Source organism: Balaenoptera ricei, chromosome 19 (assembly GCF_028023285.1).
Source record: "Balaenoptera ricei isolate mBalRic1 chromosome 19, mBalRic1.hap2, whole genome shotgun sequence".
In the NCBI taxonomy this organism is placed as follows: domain Eukaryota; kingdom Metazoa; phylum Chordata; class Mammalia; order Artiodactyla; family Balaenopteridae; genus Balaenoptera; species Balaenoptera ricei.
The window spans coordinates 18133064-18151111 of NC_082657.1; the positions used below are offsets into that span (position 1 = coordinate 18133064).

The window sequence follows — 18048 nt, forward strand, 5'->3', positions numbered from 1 at the left end:
TCTTATCAATCTCTACAGAGGTCTCAGCTGACCCCACAAGGAGCGCAGATGTTCCCCACGTGGGGCAAGTGTGCTGTGCTTCTGTGCCGCCATATTGGTGGCTGGATGTGTCTTTGGATGTGGGGTGTAACCTTGGGCAAGGCGTCTCTCTTCACCCGAGGCATTCTCTGAAGGGAGCTGATGGCTAAAGGCTTTCTGCAGGCAACACTCCCAGAAGTTGGGGGAATAAGTTCTTTCGTACTGAAGGGGGATTTGGTGGTGCACGAAATGTCCGACACAGTCCATCCCTTGCATGACCAGGCTCCACTTTTTCATAAACATGCAGGGAGCAGCTCCTCCAGGATTCTGGTGTGCCTCTCCCTGGGGGAATTTGGAAGAGAGGGTTAGTGAGATTAACTACAGCCTCCACTGCTGCAGTTGGTCTTGAGGCTACAATCGATACTCATCTTCCCTTGCCTTTGTTATCAATTCTGGATTCCCCCCACGACTGTTCTGGTCTCAGTGGCTTACCTGGTGGAGTAACCAGACCCTCATCCCTGAGGGGTCTGAGACCGTGGCAAACATGACCTTCTCAGGCCAGAGTTGCTGCCCTTGCCCATTTACTGTCAAAATTGGGCTGGGGAATACCAACAAGCAAGTGGATTAACCAGGCACCAAATCTATCTCTCCCTGCTCCCTACTGTATAACAAAAATGCTACCTCTTTCTGATGATCAGGGTCCGTTACCCCTGCCAAGATGGTGAATCTTCTTTCTTGCTGGTCCCGTGGTACAAGGAGCCTCAAGTGTCCTCAAGTGCCCAGGCAGCATCTATAGCCATAATTCACAGAACTCTTACTGTGGTCCTTGACAGAAGCATTCTTTATTAGAACCAGGCTCTCTAAACCCTTAGAGCCCAAGATTGTGGGAAGCACAAATTTCCCAAGTGGGTGGCTAGGAGTGATGGCAAGCAGGACACTCTTACTTCCACTCCTTGGTTCCCAGACCCATCTTACCTGCAACATAGTGTATTCATTTCCAGTCGCTATTGTAATAAATTACCCCAAACTTGGTGAGTTAGAACAAAATAAATTTATTATCTTACAGTTCAGGATGTCAGAGTCTGAAATGTATCTCACTGGGCTAAAAATCAAGCTGCATTCTTTCTGGAGGTTCTAGGGGAAAAGCCATCTCTTTGCCTTTTCCAGCCCCTAGAGCCTGGCTCTTTCCTAGTCTCATGGTTCTTTCCATTATCAAAACCAGCTGTGGCTGGTTGAATCTTCCTCACACTGCATCGCTCTGACGCTCTCTTGCTTCCCTCTTTCACTTAGAAGGACATTGTCCCCACCCAGATAATTCAGGATAATCTCCCCATCTCAAGATCCTTAATTTAATCACACATGCAAAGTCCCTTTTGCCAAGTAAAGGGAACATATTCACAGGTTCTGGGAATTAGGACATGGACATCTCTGGGGGAACGGGTTGTTATTCTGCCGACCACACACAAGTAGACCCATGTCGACCTATTGTTGATTTAAAGTGTACGCTTTGCTCTGGAAAATGGCACCCCATCTTTGCAAAATATGAACTCCGAGCTGGTGCTTTAGCTGTGCTTGTAACGGGCCCTTCCATTGCTTTATCAGATTGGCAGATTCAGGGCGATATAGGAAGTGTTATGACCAGTGCAACTTACAGTCGTTTGCCTCCCCTCATACCTCCATTGCTGACACAATGTTTTGTGGGACCCTGTGTGGGTCTCTGTAAGTCCTTGTATAGTTGTCTGGCTTAGGCCCTGTGGGCAGGAAAAGCAAATCTGTACCCAGAATATATGTTTACTCCTAAGAAAATGAATCACTGCTCCTTTCAGGATGAAAGGGATGCAGTGTGGTCAACTTGGATCTGTAGATTGGTGTCCTCAAGGAATGGCACTGTGTGTAGGACTTGGCTTTGGCCTCTGTTGCTGGAAGACTGAACATTCCGCAGCAGCAGCAGCTGGATCAGCCTTGCTGGGTGAGATCCCATGCTGTTAGATGTCTTCATAGCCTCCACCCTGCCACTTGGGCCGGCAGTGAAGAGGTCAATGACAGGAGCTGGTTGATATCACTTGGCCAAGTCATTCTGTTGACTTGGTTGTTTAGTGCCTCTTCCATGATGGATGCTCTCCAGTGAGAAAGAAAGCTACACACTTTGTGCCAAGTCCCATCCACATGATTGCCCCAGATAGCCTAGCTTCTAATCAGTCTCCTTCTAGTCTCCCAACTAGAAACCTTATTAGGTTTCTATTGGGTTTCTATTTCCATCAAAGAGGATCGCAGGTGCTCTGCCCAAAGGTCTACAGCTCTACCCATTGGGAAGATTTCAGTCTACCATGCTCTCTCAAGGTCAATCCTGAGTGGGGCTGCAGTGCAGGTACCACCTATTTTTTTTACTTGCTTCCACATACCAAGCCAACACCTCTGTGAACAAAGCTGGTCTTTCATCACCTGGTCATACCCCTCACCATGTGGCCATAGGTGTGAATCAATGGAGAGGCCTCGGTGCAACAGTGGTGGATAACAAGGTAGTCTAGGCTACCTGCTCGCACACCTTGCTTATGGCTTGTCATCCTGCTCATACTTGGTCTTAGATGTTCCACTTCTATCTTATGATGGATGCTGCTGGGTCCACTTGACCTTCTGACTTGGTGGGTCTGACAGAACTCAGCTCATGATGGGCAGCGCTACAGTCTGAATGTTTATGTCCCCCCAAATTCATATGTTGAAACCTTGACCCCCAAATATGATGTCCTTAGGAGGTGGAACCTCTGGGAGATTCTTAAGTCATAAGGGTGGGGCCCTCATGAATGAGATTAGTGCCTTATAAAAGAGGTTCCAGAAAGATCCCTGGCCCCTTCCACCACATAAGGACATGGTGAGAAAATGCTGGTTATGAACTAGAAAGAATGTCTTCACCCAGGCATGCTGGTGCCATGATCTTGGACTTCCCAGCCTCTAGAACTGTGAGAAATAAATATTTGCTGTTTATAAACTATCCAGTTTATGGTATTTTATTATAGCAGCCCAGACAGACTAAGACAGGCAGTTATAGCTGCATTTTCACTTGGTGTCCCATGGTCGGTCTATACCAGGGCCCATAGCATGCTAGGAACTGCTTTTCAAAGGATTTCTAATTTTCCATACGGCATGGCCTTGTGACAGAACCTTAAGAGTCTGCATTGTAATCCTCCCCTTGGGGCTTGCCAAAAACTCTACATGGTATCTTTTCCCAGTGCTGATACCTCCAATACCATAGGATCCTCTGGGTCGTACAGCCTGAGTTGGCACCTCTTGCATCATAGCCTGGACCTGCTGCAAAGTCCTTTCCATCTCTGGACTGAATCAATGCCGGCAGCTTTTCATGTCTCCTGGTATGTGGTCTGGAGTAGTCCAGACCACATGTATGCGGACGGTGCCTTCAGAACCCAAGGAGGCCTACCAAGCATTATACTTCCTTCTTTGAGGTGGAAGGTGCAAGATGCCATTATTTGTCCTATGCTTTGGTTGCCCTGGCATGCTCCAGACCATTGCAGCTCCTAAAAGTTTTATTGTTATGACAGGCCCCTCAAACCTCACTGGGTTCACCCTCCTAACCTTTGGAGTGTGTGGGTCTTACTCAGGCCCACAATGTACTAGCCACTTCTTGTTCATTCATTCTGATGAGCACGAGGTTATTGATATGGCAGACCAATATGATATTTTGCAGGATGTGGGGCCAATCCAGATCTTTGGGGCCTATAATTGGACAGAGGCCTGGAGAGTTAATGTATTTCTGGGGCAAGACTGTGAATGTACACTGTTATCCATTCCAACTGAATGCAAACTGTTTTTGATCCTCTGTTCTGATAGGGATAGAAAGTAATGCATTTGCCAGATCAATCACCAAGTACCATGTACTGAGGTCGTGATAATTTGCACTAGCAAGAATACCATGATTGTCGCAGCAGCTGTGATTCTGACTACTGCTTGGCTGGGTGTGCACTGTCATCCTTCAGGATCTGTCTCATTTTTGCAGGGGCAAACTGGTCAGTTCAACAGAGCTATAATGGGGACCACTACCCTTAGATCCTTTAGCTTTTAAAAGGTAGCACCATGGGGAATTCCCTAGTGGTCCAATGGTTAGGACTCTGCGCTTTCACTGCCGAGGGCCTGGGTTCAATCCCTAGTCGGGGAACTCTTGCAAGCCCCACAGTGCGGCCAAAAAAAAGGTAGCTCCAATATCTGCCACCACCCTCCCCCTCCCCCAATTGGGATGTGATATTGTTTTTGTTTGTTTGTTTTTTGGGTTTTTTTAACATCATTATTGGAGTATAGTTGCTTTACAATGGTGTGTTAGTTTCTGCTGTATAACAAAGTGAATCAGCTATACATAAACATATATCCCCATATCTCCTCCCTCTTGCATGTGATATTATTTTTCATATACTGTCTTGGAAGCGGACAGAGGGCAGTTTCAGAGGCTTCCTCTTTGCCTGCCCCACTACAAAAGCTCTCACCCCACAGGCCAAGGAGTCAAAGTGGGGCTTGTGACAATTACTAAGTCTCTAATTACACTTTGGGGAGTGGGGAAATGACCACTGGGTGAATCTGTGGATCCAATGGATCCACTGTAAGCCACGCTTGGGCCAGCATTCCATCTGTTACCTGGCCTGTATGTCCCCACTCTAATGGAGGGCCGCCATGACACATCAGAGCTCAGCATAGCTATATCAAGTTGGACCCTGTCCAATGTCCTAGACTTATTTGGGTAGCCTCTTTCCCCAGGATATCTTTGGAGAAGGACTTGGGGTATGATTACTAGATATACTTGCTTTATGTTACAGGCTCATCCTGGAGGCTTGATTTCTCCTTCAGTCATTGGTTTCCTGGTCTGAAAACTGACTTACCTCCAGAAACTGGGCAAGGAATCATGACATTTTTTTTGGTTGGGAGGATTGCCCTTAGGTTCCTGATTATCCATTCTTGATTTCTTTGATTGTACAGACTGAGCGTAACATTTGTTGGTTGCCCATCTATTTTGCCTCCAGGGAAAACCTTGTTCTCGAGGACCTGCTGTAGGCCCGGTCACCTGGGGCCACTCTGATCGGACCACCCATTATAACGATTGCATCCACCTCTCTTCAGATGGGTAAATCTCACCACTAGACCTCTATTTTTTTGGGGTTTTCTTGTCCTCATTGCTGTCAGTGACCCTTGTGCCACAAGAGCTGATCCTACCAGCAGCCCAGCGCCCAGAGGGGAGCCGTCACCCATCGTCTCAGTGATGCTGGCGCTCCTCTCACGCACACATTCCCTGCTGCTTGGGTAAGGGGTGTGTCCGCCCCTTACCCAACATAGTCCTCCACCGGTTTTCCCTGCCTTGGGGCTTTAGCACATTCACTCCAGCTTGCCCACTTTGCAGAGCCCTTTAAGTCCCCTTTCCACCATGACTTTTTCCATGCTTCTAGCAGAATTTTTGCACCATCTCTTGTGGTCCTTGCTAGGGAATCTTGCATCCCAGGAAAGTGCTCTCACATTGATAAGCTCTCCAATCATTCCAACCTTACGTGTCTCTCCCTGCTCCCCCGTGGACTTTGGATGATGCACCTTCATAATCCAGTCTCACCCGTGCTCTCCTGGATCCTGCCAGGACCCAGGGGCCATAGTTCCTTTCCTTCCTTATCAAGTCCAGCACTGCCTTGGCCCAGTCATGGTGTGACTTGACCCCTAATTAATAGGTCTAGTGGCCAGAAGGGGAGGTGGGGGCAGATCCTGGAGGGGCTGTATAATGTCTTGCAGAGCAGAGATCTCTGCATTTCTTTAAGGAATAGTGGAGCATTAGTTCTTAATAGGGAAGAATGGGTCACTCCTGCAGGCTCAGAGGGTTCAAGACAATCTAGGGATTTCTGATTTGGGGTGCATCAACTCAGATGTCCCATCTGAAACGTCAGGGTGCCATCCTCTCCCCATCAGAGCATGATCTTGACACAGAGCTACTTAGGTTGAGTTTAATCCTCTTTGCTGTAGCCTTGATCATTTCAAGGCTTTTTTTTGGTGGCGCCGTGCGGTTTGTGGGATCCTAGTTCCCCGACCAGGGATCAACCGGGGATTGAACCCGGGCCCTTGGCAGTGAAAGCGCGGAGTCCTAACCACTGGATCGCCAGGGAATTCCCCAAGTTTAATCTTCTTTGGAACTTGGCTGCTCTGAGATTCTCCACCTTGTCTGCCCTCCTGCTACAGGACTCAGGGACCTCCTTTCGGCAAAACATTGTAAATCAACTATACTTCAATTATTTCACACTTAACTCTTAATTGCTCTCAGTCTTTGGTTATCTTTTTTCAAAGTGTTAGTTAAGTTTGGCAATAGCCACCTAATTTCACCGATTTTGCGTTCCCATGATACTTCTCAGGTGTCTGAATAGTTGCCCCCAGCAGTTGCATTTCCTTCCACAGGTAAACGATCTCAGTTCATCAAAGGTGAAAGTGATAACAATTGCACTGTTACCATGTTGTAAGAGGAGCTACCCACCTACCACTGTCACCAGGCAGGCGAGACGGGTGCATCTGCTCCCAAATCCCACCCCAGCATCTGCTTTCTCAGACTCCTCAGCCCTCGCTGCTGTAGGTGGGGTTCTCCGGGAAGCAGAACTCATTAGCATGCAAGAGGTTTATAAGGGAGAGTTCCCAGCATCAGCACTTGTGGAATGGAGGGGAAGAAAGCAGGATTAGATGGAGGGAAAAGTTGGGCTCTCACGCTGTGTCAGTTTGCTGTTGCTGTTATAAGAAATTGCCACAAATATTGTGCCTCAAAGCAACACAAATGTATTATCTTACAGTTCCAGAGTTCAGAAGTTGAAAATGGGTCAACAGGGCTGTATTCCTTCTGTAGGCTTTAGGAAGTATGTGTTTCCTTGTCTTTCACAGTTTCTGGAGGCTTCCTGCATTCCTTGGTTGGTGGTTTCTTCCTTCCATCACTCTGACCGCTGATTCCATCGTTTCCTCTCCTCCCTGACTCTGACCCTCTGCCTCACTTTATAAGGACACTTGTGACTACATTGTGCCCACCTGGATGAGCCAGGATCGTCTCCCCATCTCATGATCCTTAATCGTAGTGGAAAAAAATCCCTTTTGCCCTGTAAGCTAACATATTCACAAGTTCTGGGGATTACCATGTGGACATCTTTGGGGGCTGTTATTCTGTCCAGGCATGTGGAGCTTTGAGTCTGGATGACCCTGCAGAATTGTTGGGTGAGGACACTGGACCTTTCTATTTCCATGTTGATTAGATATTGGGTGCGCTGTGACCTTAGGCAAGCAGCTGTCTTTAGCCTAGCCAATCCCTTAAGAGGTCTGCCTGCCAGCAGCACTGCTGACACTGGAGGTTCTTTACTCCTGACGGGGATCTGGGAGGCTCATCATGGCATCCACCACAGCCCCTCTGCTCCAGCCCCAGCAACCGTCTTCCCTCCCTCACCTGGCCACACAATCTTTCACCCCAGGACATTTGCACATGCTCTTTCCTTGCTCTGCCACCTGTCTTGATCTTGGCTCCATCACCACTTCCTCCAGGAAGCCTTCCCTGACTTCTCTGTCTAGGTCATCTCCACTGTAGCCCTCAAAAGCTCATGATGCTACACCTGCAGCATTACTCCGTCGTTAGCATCAGGCTCCCCAGGTAGAGCAAGCTCTGCAAGGCAAGGATGGGGTTTGCTTTTGCTCACTATTGTGTCCCCTTCACTGAGCACAGTGGGCCTCACATAACAAGTGCTCAGAAGGTATTTATTGAATAGGTGAATGAGAGGACCTACTGCTTTCTTCATTAGGTGGATCCATCATATTTGGCAACACGAGTGGATCGCATTTGGTCCTTCTACTTCCCTACTGATGAATATTCAGGTTGTTTCCAGTCCTTTGATAGTTCACATCATGCTGCAATGAACATTTTTCATGCATATTCTCATCTCCCTGCCTGGAGTTTCTGCAGGACAGATTTCTAGAGATGGAACTGCTGGGCCCATCAGAGTGTCCCTGAGGCTGGGACTGGGAGTCAAGGGGCCTGTCCCTCCCTGGGCAGCAGTCCCTCCCCTGGTGAGTCCCCTGCTTGAGTTTCTGCCATGGGCACAGAAAGAGCAGGGGAAGTGGGTTCACAATGGGAAAGCATGAAACAGCCCACCGAGGGAGTGGAGGTAAGCCCGATAGAGAGAGCCTTGGTGGCACTCAGGGTCCCAGGCCCTGGGCTTCTGCAGTCCTGCTGTTAAGTCCCCATCTTACTGGACCCCTCATCAGGTCCTCCTTCACCTGAAATTGGTGCCAACAGGTTCCTTATACTTGCTACCAAAAGGTCCCAGATGTTATAAGTTCCAATTCTTGTCATTGTTGTCTAAATATGTGGCTTTTACATTTTACATTCTTTCCGTGGGAAATGAGGGGTGTGTGTGTGTGTGTGTGTGTGTGTGAGAGAGAGAGAGAGAGAGAGAGACGAAGGGATCTGTGATTAACTTTTGTATATATTCCAGAGGTCTCTGAAAAGATGATGCATTCTCTGGGGGGTGCAAAGTTATATTTATGCTGACTATGAGCATGTCAGCGTGAGCCCCTTGTTGGCCCTGGCAGGGGACCGGGCTGGGTCTCCAGGCCTGGCTCTGGGTCAGGGGTGGAAGGAGGGTGACGTGGCCAAGCACACTCTCAGACCTGGTGCCAGATCCTGTGTGCAGGGCCTGCGGTGTCAGCGGCTACAGCGGGGTAGGGTGGGGGATCGCTGCACCGAGGGGCCTGGGGTGAGGGGCTGAGGGGAAGCTGCATCAGGGTCTGAGCAGCTTTTGGGGTTTGTGGCAGGGGCTGGCAGCAGGCTGGTCTGGGAGATTCTTTTGTGCCCCGTGGGCCGCCCCCCCAGTGTTCCTGCAGGAGCAGCGGACGCTCGAGTGACCCGTCTGAGTGGCGGAGGATCTATGTGGAGATCCCCACTCCCACTGTCATCCCACACGCTGGGCCCCGGTTCCGGGCGGGAGCACACGGGTGCCATCACCACGTGTCCCTAGCACGGCGCCTGGCACATGTGACCATTCAGGAAACGTGGAGTGGATGGGCGCCGACGGCCTTTGCCTTATCATGGATCTTTTTTTGACACAGAAAACCTGTCGCATCTCCCTGTCTCAAAGTCTGGCTCCCTGTTGTTTCCAGCACAAAATCCAATCTCCTTCTCACGGCCAAGAGGTTCTGCCCTCCGCACCCCGCACACGTGCTGAAGGCGTGCACCCTGCCCAGACTCAAGCGCTCTCTGCCTCGGGGGGTGGCCCCAATTCCTGTCCTTGGGGGCAGCCCTGCAGGGTCACATGCCCCCTCAGCCCTCGGGCTCCAGAGGCCTGTGATTGCGCCCCCCGGGGCAGGGTCCTCAGCCCCACCCTGGCCCCTCCTACCTCAGTTCTCTCCGCACAGACCCCCATCAGGCCGGCAACCCTGGCTGCAATCCCACGGAAAGCCCAAGCCCTGAAAAATGATGGCGAGTTTTGTCCCTGTGCCATTAATTCTCCTGTGACTGTGGCCTCCCCCCAGGGTGGGTGCGGGGCTGGGGGACGGATGGCACCTGCTCGGCCTGCCAGGACTTTGCCAGTGGGTGGTGTGGATGGCGTTTCCCAAGTGAAATGCCGCGTGGAGATGAATGACCCCTGAGCTGTGGGCTCTGGGAACGCAAGGCCTGGGTGGAGCTGGCGGGGGAGCTCCGTGGCCTGGACACCCCCCTTCCCCCACCAGCACCCCGCCCGCCCCTTCAAGGAGGAGGGCTGCGGGCTCTTCACCTTCACCCAGGTTCCCAGGATCTCCCAGAAATGCTCGCCTCGGCTTCATGCCTGAAACCTCAAACACAAATAATTTTCAATTTGCCTGGGAGTTCAATCGCACAATCCAATGTTAAATAATAGATTAGATGCCTCGGGGAGAGAAACAGGATTTAAGCAGAAGAAATAAATAAAAGGAAAAGTAAAATTCAGCACATCGGCTTGGAGGGTGAGAACGCGAGCTTTCCCTGCTGACCTGCATTCGCTGCCCTGGCCCTTCCTGCCAGGCTGGGTCCTCTTCCCTGCGTCTGCCAGAACTGCCCTTCGTGCGCCTGCGTCTCCCCATGAGCTGGTGCTGGCTCCACCCCTCAACATCCTCTCCCACCAGCTCCCCAAATAGAGGCCCGGCTCATAGCCCAGGCAACTGCCACGTAGTCCGCGGTCATGCGATGGGGCTGGGTGCAGACACCCGTGTGGAATGGTGGCATCTTTAGACCCAAGAGGAGGCTGAAGAAGGTATGTCTATGGGACAGGACTTGTTTACAAGCTCTGGAACTGAGGTCGCCTCTGTCCGGCAACCTTTTCTTCTGCCCACCCTGCCCCACATACACCTCCTGCCACAGTCTGTCCCTGTCACACAGAAACCACACCATCCCCAAGGTTATAGATCCCCAACTCCCACCTTACTTCCTCCACAGACCCTCTCACCTGCCCTCTGCCATTAGCCCTTCTTGTCCTCATGCCCTTCCTTGTCTGCCCCAGATCCCTTGGGCCACTGTTTCTCTCTCCCCTCCCCTCTTTCCACCCCACGTGCCTCGGAGGAGCCCAGCTCTAACCTTTTCTGTGCTGCTAGAGAAGCGAGACACCACACTGCGGGACACCAGGGCCAAAATGCCAGGGTTTGAATCCTGGAACATCCTTTTTATAACTGTGTGAGCTTGGGCAAATTACTTAACCTCTCTGTGTGTCACTTTCCTCTTCTGTAAAAAATGGGAGGAGAATGACTGTATCTACCTTACAGGGTTGTAGTGAGGATTTCATATACGCTAGTATATGCTAGTATAAGCTAGTATATACAAAATGCTTAGAGCAATCTCCGGTAAAGCAGTAAAGCCAGAATTCTTAATGTTGCTTCAGGGGCCTAGGAGGGAGAGAAGCGGCTTGGGTTAAGATGAAGGCATTGGACAGAGAGTGAAGTACATGGATTGAGGATACGCTTAGGGGACAGAGAGAATGACATGTGTGAAAAGGAGGAGTCCAGGGCCGATTGGGAGAGATGTGAGGCTTGGTGGGGACGTGAGATGTGAGGTGCCCTGAGGTATGCCGACAGAGGTGCGGTGTGGGGTCTGAGGTCAGGGCTGGAGGTGCAGATTTGGGCGCCAGCTGTACAACGGAGTGCAGCTGGCTGAGCTGGCCCAGGGTGTGTGTCGATCAAGGGGTGTCTGTCGAATTCAGAACGTGGGGTTGTTGGAGACTCTGAAGCGAGCCATTTCTGTGGGGGGGGGGGGGACTGGAAGGCAGACCATGGTGGGTTCAAGAGCAAAAGGCTAGTGGAGGCGTGAGGCAGCAGGATATGTTTTGCTGGGAAGGAGAGGACAGAAATGGGGCAAGGGCTGGAGGGGATGTGAAGTTTTGAAGAGGGGGCTGAAGTCTGATGGGCCGGCAGAGAGAGGGCCATGTCTCTGAGGAGGAGACAAAGGGCTGGGATCAAAGAGGCAGTGGAGGGCTGACGCTGGTAGGGCAGGGGGGAGTGAGAAGCGGGGTCAGTGCACACAGGGCATCAGTTTGACATGAGACAGTGAAGGCCTTTCTGGTCCTCCCCTTTCCTTTCACTGCGGTCAGAGGCACACCGTGAGCTGTGCACATTTCTGTGTGTGTGTGTGTGTGTGTGTGTGTGCACGCGCGTGCATGTCTGTGTAAGTGTGTGGATGTGTGTCTCTCTGTGTCCCTGTGCACCTGGATCTCTGTGCATGCTTATATGTCTGTGTGTGTGTCTGCATGTGTGTTTGTACCTATGCCTCTGCGGATGTATCCCCAGGTCTGGATGTGTATGTATTTGTGAGAAGGTGTGTGTGTGTGTGTGTGTGTGTGTGTGTGTGTGTGCATGTCTGTGTATGTCTGTGCCCATGTGAGCATGGGTGTGTGATGTGGCTGAAGTCACAGAAGGCCTGCGTCACCCTCATGGAGAGTGGAGGACAAACGTCGGCAGGTTTTTGGTGGCCCTGAGAGGTTTGTGATGGTGAGTGTAAGGAGAGCCCTGTCAGTCCTCTCCTCCTGCAGTGAGGGGGGCAGGCTGGAGGGGCTTGGCTGCTCTGGGGTTTGCCAGGGGCAGGAGACAGAAGGAAAAATGGCCAAGGTGGGTCAGGATGTACCCCAAATGTAAGCTTGCCAAAGAAGGGAGTGAAGCCAGCAGGGGTGATGGCAGACCCCTCCGCCAACACTCCTGGTGACACTTGGCCCTTCTGCTCTCTGTGTCCTTCGTGTTGACCAGTCTGTGCTTTCCAGGGCCTCCTGAAACCTTCTGGCCCCATTAGGCCCAGGAGGGGCGCTGGGGATGTTTGGTGTTAGGGCAGATGTGTCCTCTGGAGCTGGAGGGTTTGAGATTGACCTCCAGGGTCTGCCCGGAGACAGACCTGGAGAGGCAGGGTCCCCGTGACCCTATAGATGAGAGGGACAGAGGGCAGAAGACCGACGCAGTCTCCAGTGGTCCTGGGGGATGCTCCGACCCGCGTGAGCGGCGCGCAATCGGGGTGTTGCTGCCACCTCGTGGGCCTGCCGGGGATGCTCAGGCCTCTGCTCAGGAGTGAGGGCTTAGCGCCCTCTGGTGGCCCAGTACTGTCTCTGCTTGAGAAGACGTGCGCCCTCCCGCGCTCCCCCACTCCTTAACAGTATAGATGCCCAGGGGCGGGGCGGTAGGCGGGCCCAATAGTGAGGGGTCTCAGCGGGACTGCTTGGGTGAGATTTCAGCTCCAGGTCCTGCCGCTGTGCAGCTCTAGGCAGGCCTCTCTGTGCCTCAGTCTCCTCACCTATAAAGTAGGGTAAGGAAGGCATGGTCAGGGCTGCTGGGAGGGTATATCAGGCAGCATGTGGGAGAGGGCATCACGGCACTAGCCCATCAGGAGCGCTTGATTCGCAGTGGCAAACCCTGGGCCCCATGGTTTGGAATTACTTCTGACCTCTGACACCTGACCCTTGCCCTAGGCTTCAGGTGATCTTGGGAGCAGACCTCCAGCCCCCTCTCTCCACCTCCCCTCCTGGAGGCCGGCCCAGAGACGGGGAGGGGGCGGGAGCGTCTGTTCCCACGTGGCCCCAACCCCAGCGGCCCCCTTGGCCACCCTCTGCTGTCTTCTTACAGCCGAGCCTCCTGTGCCAAGGGCCCTTCTGGGCAGCATGAAGAGTCAGGGAGCAGCGCAGGCCTCACCGCCAGGCCAGGCCGCCCCGAAGAACCAAAGCTCAGGGCTGTCACGTGCCCTCCCCTGAGCCTGGGCCCGTGGACCATGGAGTCCCCTCCATCCAGCAAGATCAGCCGGGGCTAGCACACTCCCCATGCCAGGGACAGCTCCCCCAGCCTCAGCCAGGGTCATTGTACCCAGCAGCATAGGGGCAGGATTATTTCAGCCCTGCTCAGCCCCAGTTCCTGGAGACCACCCTGGTCCACTCCTGGGCCCATAGGTCAACAGTAATCCCCTTGTGCCCAGCTCTGGGTGAGGTCGGGGGAGATACCAGGACAAAATTCCCATGATTAGCCACGGGTGCTCCCCAGAGAGGAAAGGGCTAAGAGGATGGGGAGAGTGAGGGGAGACCACTTTCTGCCCTCAGGGCTCTCCTGGGGCTCCCATTCCCCCACCGAGGGGTCTCAACCCTGAGGATGAAATTGGTAAACAGGCCCTGCCTGGGAGGGGATAGGGGTTCTGGATGACTGTCCCTCCGTCCACTGCCTGCCCACCTCTGTCTTGGGCCCTTTTGTGGGTGGCCAGGCCCATGGTGACAGCAGATAGGATGGTCTGGTCATGTCTGGGAGGCCAGAGGTAACTGAAACTCATGTCTGACCATCTGGCTGGACCTCACATCTCATCTCCCCAGGGGACTCTAGGGCTTTTGGGGATGTTTATTCTCTTCACCACTTAGAGAGCAGGTCTCATGTCTAGGGAGGTCTCCGCTGCAGGGACTTCGCTGTGGGCTGCCCCAGAGAGGGCCTATTTGGAGGACCAAACTGGCAAAGGGCACTGGGAGTTCAGTGGTTATTTTCCCAACTTGATGGGCCGGCTTGGCCCCTGGGAGGAGCCTGTGACCCCTTCTTGGGTCCCTGACCCAGAGGGCCCCCTCCTTCACCACGAAGTGGTAAACAGGTTAAATGGGGCGGGAGGGGCAGGGGAGGGGCAGCACGCGATGGTCGCAGAGAGGAGGGAGGAAGGCCCACATTCCCCCCATCCTCCCAACACGTATACGGGCTCACACACGTGTACACACCCCCTCACCCCAGACACAGATGCCCATAAGACTGACACCTACCACACCACTGACACACACTTATACACGTACACATAGACTCACATGCTCACCATGCGCCCCCCAGAAACACACACACACACACACACACACACACACACACACACACACACACTTTCCTGTGTTGGCAGTTAAGTCCACTGTCCTTAGAGCTATATGAGTCTGGCCCTGGGGGCTGGAGCTGGGTCCAGCACCATCTCAGTGGGTGCAGGATGAGGTCTCAGGGCTGGGCTTCTGGAGCTCATACTGGGGACCATCAAGCGGTGATCATGGTCATTGCCTGGACTGTGTTTCTGCCATCACCACCCAGAAGGAAAGCCCCTCTTTGATGGATGTGTTTGTGTGTACATCTGCCCAACCCAGGCCTGGCTGTCTCTGAGAGATGACACAAGATGTCTTTTCCTACCCTCAAATACACACACACACACACACACACACACTCATTCACACCATGGAAGGATGGTCCCTGGGCAACCCTGATCGCCTCCAAGCAGCAGCAGTGGGTGAAGGTGCCCTGCAGGCTGCCCCAGCCCGGCTTCTGGGTGTCTTCTTGCTGAGTAGAAGACCAGTGACGCTGCCACAGTCTTCGCCAAATGCATCCTTGACCAGACGCACTGTTTCTGCATTAGGAATTCCACCTCACTTTGTGAGCACCGCAGCCCAGGGGCAGCTGTTTCTGGGTCATGGTCAGCCAGGCCCCCCCCCCCCCCGCCGCCTCCTCTCACATTGACCTGGCCCTGGCTGAGGTGTTGAGGCGTCTCTGAGCCTCTCACCATCTTCCTTCCTGCCTTCCACACCTGTGAATCCCTCAGGCCCTGACCCCAGCCTCCTCCCTGCCCCTCTGGGTTCCTTCTGTCCGATGGCCCAGGCCACTTTCAGCTGGAACCCGAGCGGAGGCCTCACCCTGCTCAGGCTTCTTGGATACACGTGGCCCTGAGCAGGCAGTTGGCAGCCTCAAGCCTCTTGTTCTGCCTTTATACCTTTCCAGAGCCCAGAAAGAAAGATGGAGCCGCTCATGCTAGTGTGAAGCTGGCTGGGATGTCCCACCTTGGGGAGCAGCAGCGCCCCCTCAGGGTCTGGCAGCATCTCCCTTAGCAAGTGGGAGCAGACAGAGAGCAAGCTCTGGGGAGAGAAAGGCCACAGAAAGATTCAGGAGGGCATGCGGCAGACTGCGGGCAGAGAGGCTGACAGAGAGACGAGACCCAGCAGTGGCAGACAGACAGACAGCCCCTAGAAACAGCCGCGCAGCACTTCCCATTGCAGACAAGACCCCAAGACAGCCACAGTTGTACCCAAACTCAAAGCTCCCACAAACACTTTCTCTGAGACCTTTCAAGAATCACCCTGCCTTTTGACAACTTCAGACCATCTCTGCGTGTGAAAGTGTATGCTTTTGGAGGAGAAGTTTCCTCTATAGCTCCTCCTCCTCCTGCCCCAGAGTTGGTTCACATGGGGGCAGGCAATCCTGGTAGCTTTGAAGTGGTTCTGTCAGGGAATGCAGTCAGGGGTCAAGGCCAGGTCAGGGGATCTGCAGATGACATCTTTCGGCCAAAGCCCTGCTTATCCCAGGGTTCAGAAAGCCAAGGATGGCGTCACTCCCTGCCTGGAAATGCCACACCCCCTGAGACCCATGTGCAGTGTCCCATTGACCCCAGGGGCAGCCCCCAAATAGCAGCTTGCCCAGAGAGCTTGTCACTGCTCTGGCAGTCCCCAGAGGGCCCCCCACAAAGTGCACTGACAAAAAGGGACCTTGATGGTCCTCCACGGGGACAGGTCTATCTTCTTCGGGGATGAACGTGCTGGTACCAAGACAGGAGCACCCTACTGATGGAGACGTGGCCTTGGGAGCCTGAGGCGAGATGCTGCTGGCACCCTGAAAGTGAGCTGCTGGGTCCTCTGCTTCTTCTGCTCGTGCCCTGGGCTCCCCTGGGCAGGGTCTGCAGGCGCGGGGCTCAGGCTGTCCTCAGGAGAGAGAAGGAGCCCCAGAAAGCACGGGGAAGGGCCCCTGTGTTTCCCCACCCACGCACAGAGTATGGACACGGCTGCTCTGGAAACCATGTGCTTTATTTGGAACCTCATTCCAAGGGAACCTCCCCCCGGGTCATAGAAAAGCTGCAAACCCTGTGGTTTGGTACAAGGCAATGGCTAAGGGATGCGGGAAATCCCTTACAGCTGGGGCCTTTGTCCTCTGGGCCTCAGACTTCCCTGGTCATCCTGACTCTTGGTAGAGCTGGGTATGGGCAGCTGGGACTCCTGGCGTGCCCAGCTCACCCCCCAGCATCTTCCTTATTTGAGGAGTATGGAAGCGGGTATGGGACAGAGGCCAGAGTCCCCATCCAAGGCCTGGGCCTCTGTCCCCCCCTGAAGGGCCTGCACCACCCAGCAGGCACGGCTCCTTGCCTCCTCAGAGCCCTGTTGCTCTGGGTGCATTTCAGCTGCCAGGTGAGAAGCCATGGAGCGTGGGGTGCCCCTGCGGACAGGCGAGTGGGTGGGGCTGGGCCGCCCACGGCCAGTTGGCCCCGCCCCTCAGTACAGGTCTGCGAAGGGCTTGGAGTAGTTGAACATCAGGTAGTCCATATAGTAGAAGTCGTAGGTGCGCTGCCGCTGCAGGGTGGAGAGCTGCGCGAAGTACTGGTGGGCGATCTGTGCGGTGGTCCGCGCCTCCTGCGAGTGCCGGTCCTTGAACCGCGGGAAGGTCAGGTTCCGCGGCGCGCGGATGAGGCTCAGGAAGAAGTTGGCGTCGTCCTCCATGCTCTCAAACTTGCCCACAAAGTCATAGTCGACGAGGCAGGGGCTGCACAGCCGGCTGACGTGGTCCCAGTGGATGTCCATACCCACGGGCCGGTGCACGTCCAGTAGATACTGGATGAACTCGGGGAACCGCACGCCGGCGCCCGTCCGCAGGGCCTCCCGAGAGGCGTTGGCCCGGTATCGGGCCAGGATGGCCTTGCCGAAGACGGGGTGATAGTAGCTATTGGGGTGCTCAAACTTGTCGCGGAAGGCAGAGACCAGCCTCTCGAAGGGCTCGCGGACGAAGAGCATCTTGGTGTAGGTGCTGAGGCGGTGAAGGATGCCCTGGCGGTTGAAGGTGTCCAGCCGCTTGAGGGCGCTGCCGTAGTGGACGGTGTTGTGCTGGATGTCGGTGGTGGACGAGGCCAGCCCGGCCAGCACCATGAGCACCCGCTTCCAGTTGGAGCAGCCTGCCTTGGGCACCTCGCAGTACAGCACGCGGTGGCGGTCCTCCACGAAGATGCGGGACACGTGGCGGGGCGTGACCGCCCTGCGGCTGCTGCTCGCCCTGTACTTGGCGCACGCCTCCCGCATCACCCGCTTGCGCTCCTGCTGGCTCTGGTGCAGGCTGACCCAGCGGCCGTCCAGGGCCCGGGGTGCTGGCCGGACGAACGTACCAGCCGAGCTGTTGGCCGGGATGGCCGCCGCAGCTGGCATTTTCTTGATAAGCAGTCGCCGGCGGCGCTGCCGGGATCGCAGACGGGCCCCCACGTTTAGGTGGGCTTGAGGCTCCTGGGACACCTGTAGGTTCAGGCCCCTCGGGGCCCGGCTGGGCAAGTCTCGGGTGACCCTCTCTGTGGGTGCCTTAAAGTCACCATCCTGGGAACTGCCTGATGGGAGGTCCTGGGGCAAGAAGAGAACTGGTTAGCAGGGTGGACACGTCAGCTGGCACTGAGGGTCACACAGGTCAGGCCCTCGCCACGGCCGGGGTCCCTGACCCCTCTGTAGACCGCGTTTTTTCCCAGGTGAGGGGGAGGGGGACAGG

The 18048-nt window shown here is 54.2% G+C and overlaps 1 protein-coding gene across 1 annotated transcript in view; it reads right to left on the bottom strand.

Moving 5' to 3' along the window:
* Window positions 1-16799: 16799 nt before the first annotated feature.
* Window positions 16800-18048, bottom strand: part of CHST8 (carbohydrate sulfotransferase 8) — a 66406-nt gene continuing 65157 nt past the window's right edge. The window contains exon 3 of the mRNA XM_059905005.1: window positions 16800-17906. Within this exon, the coding sequence (XP_059760988.1) occupies window positions 16800-17906 (1107 nt within the window). The remainder of the gene's footprint in view (window positions 17907-18048) is intronic.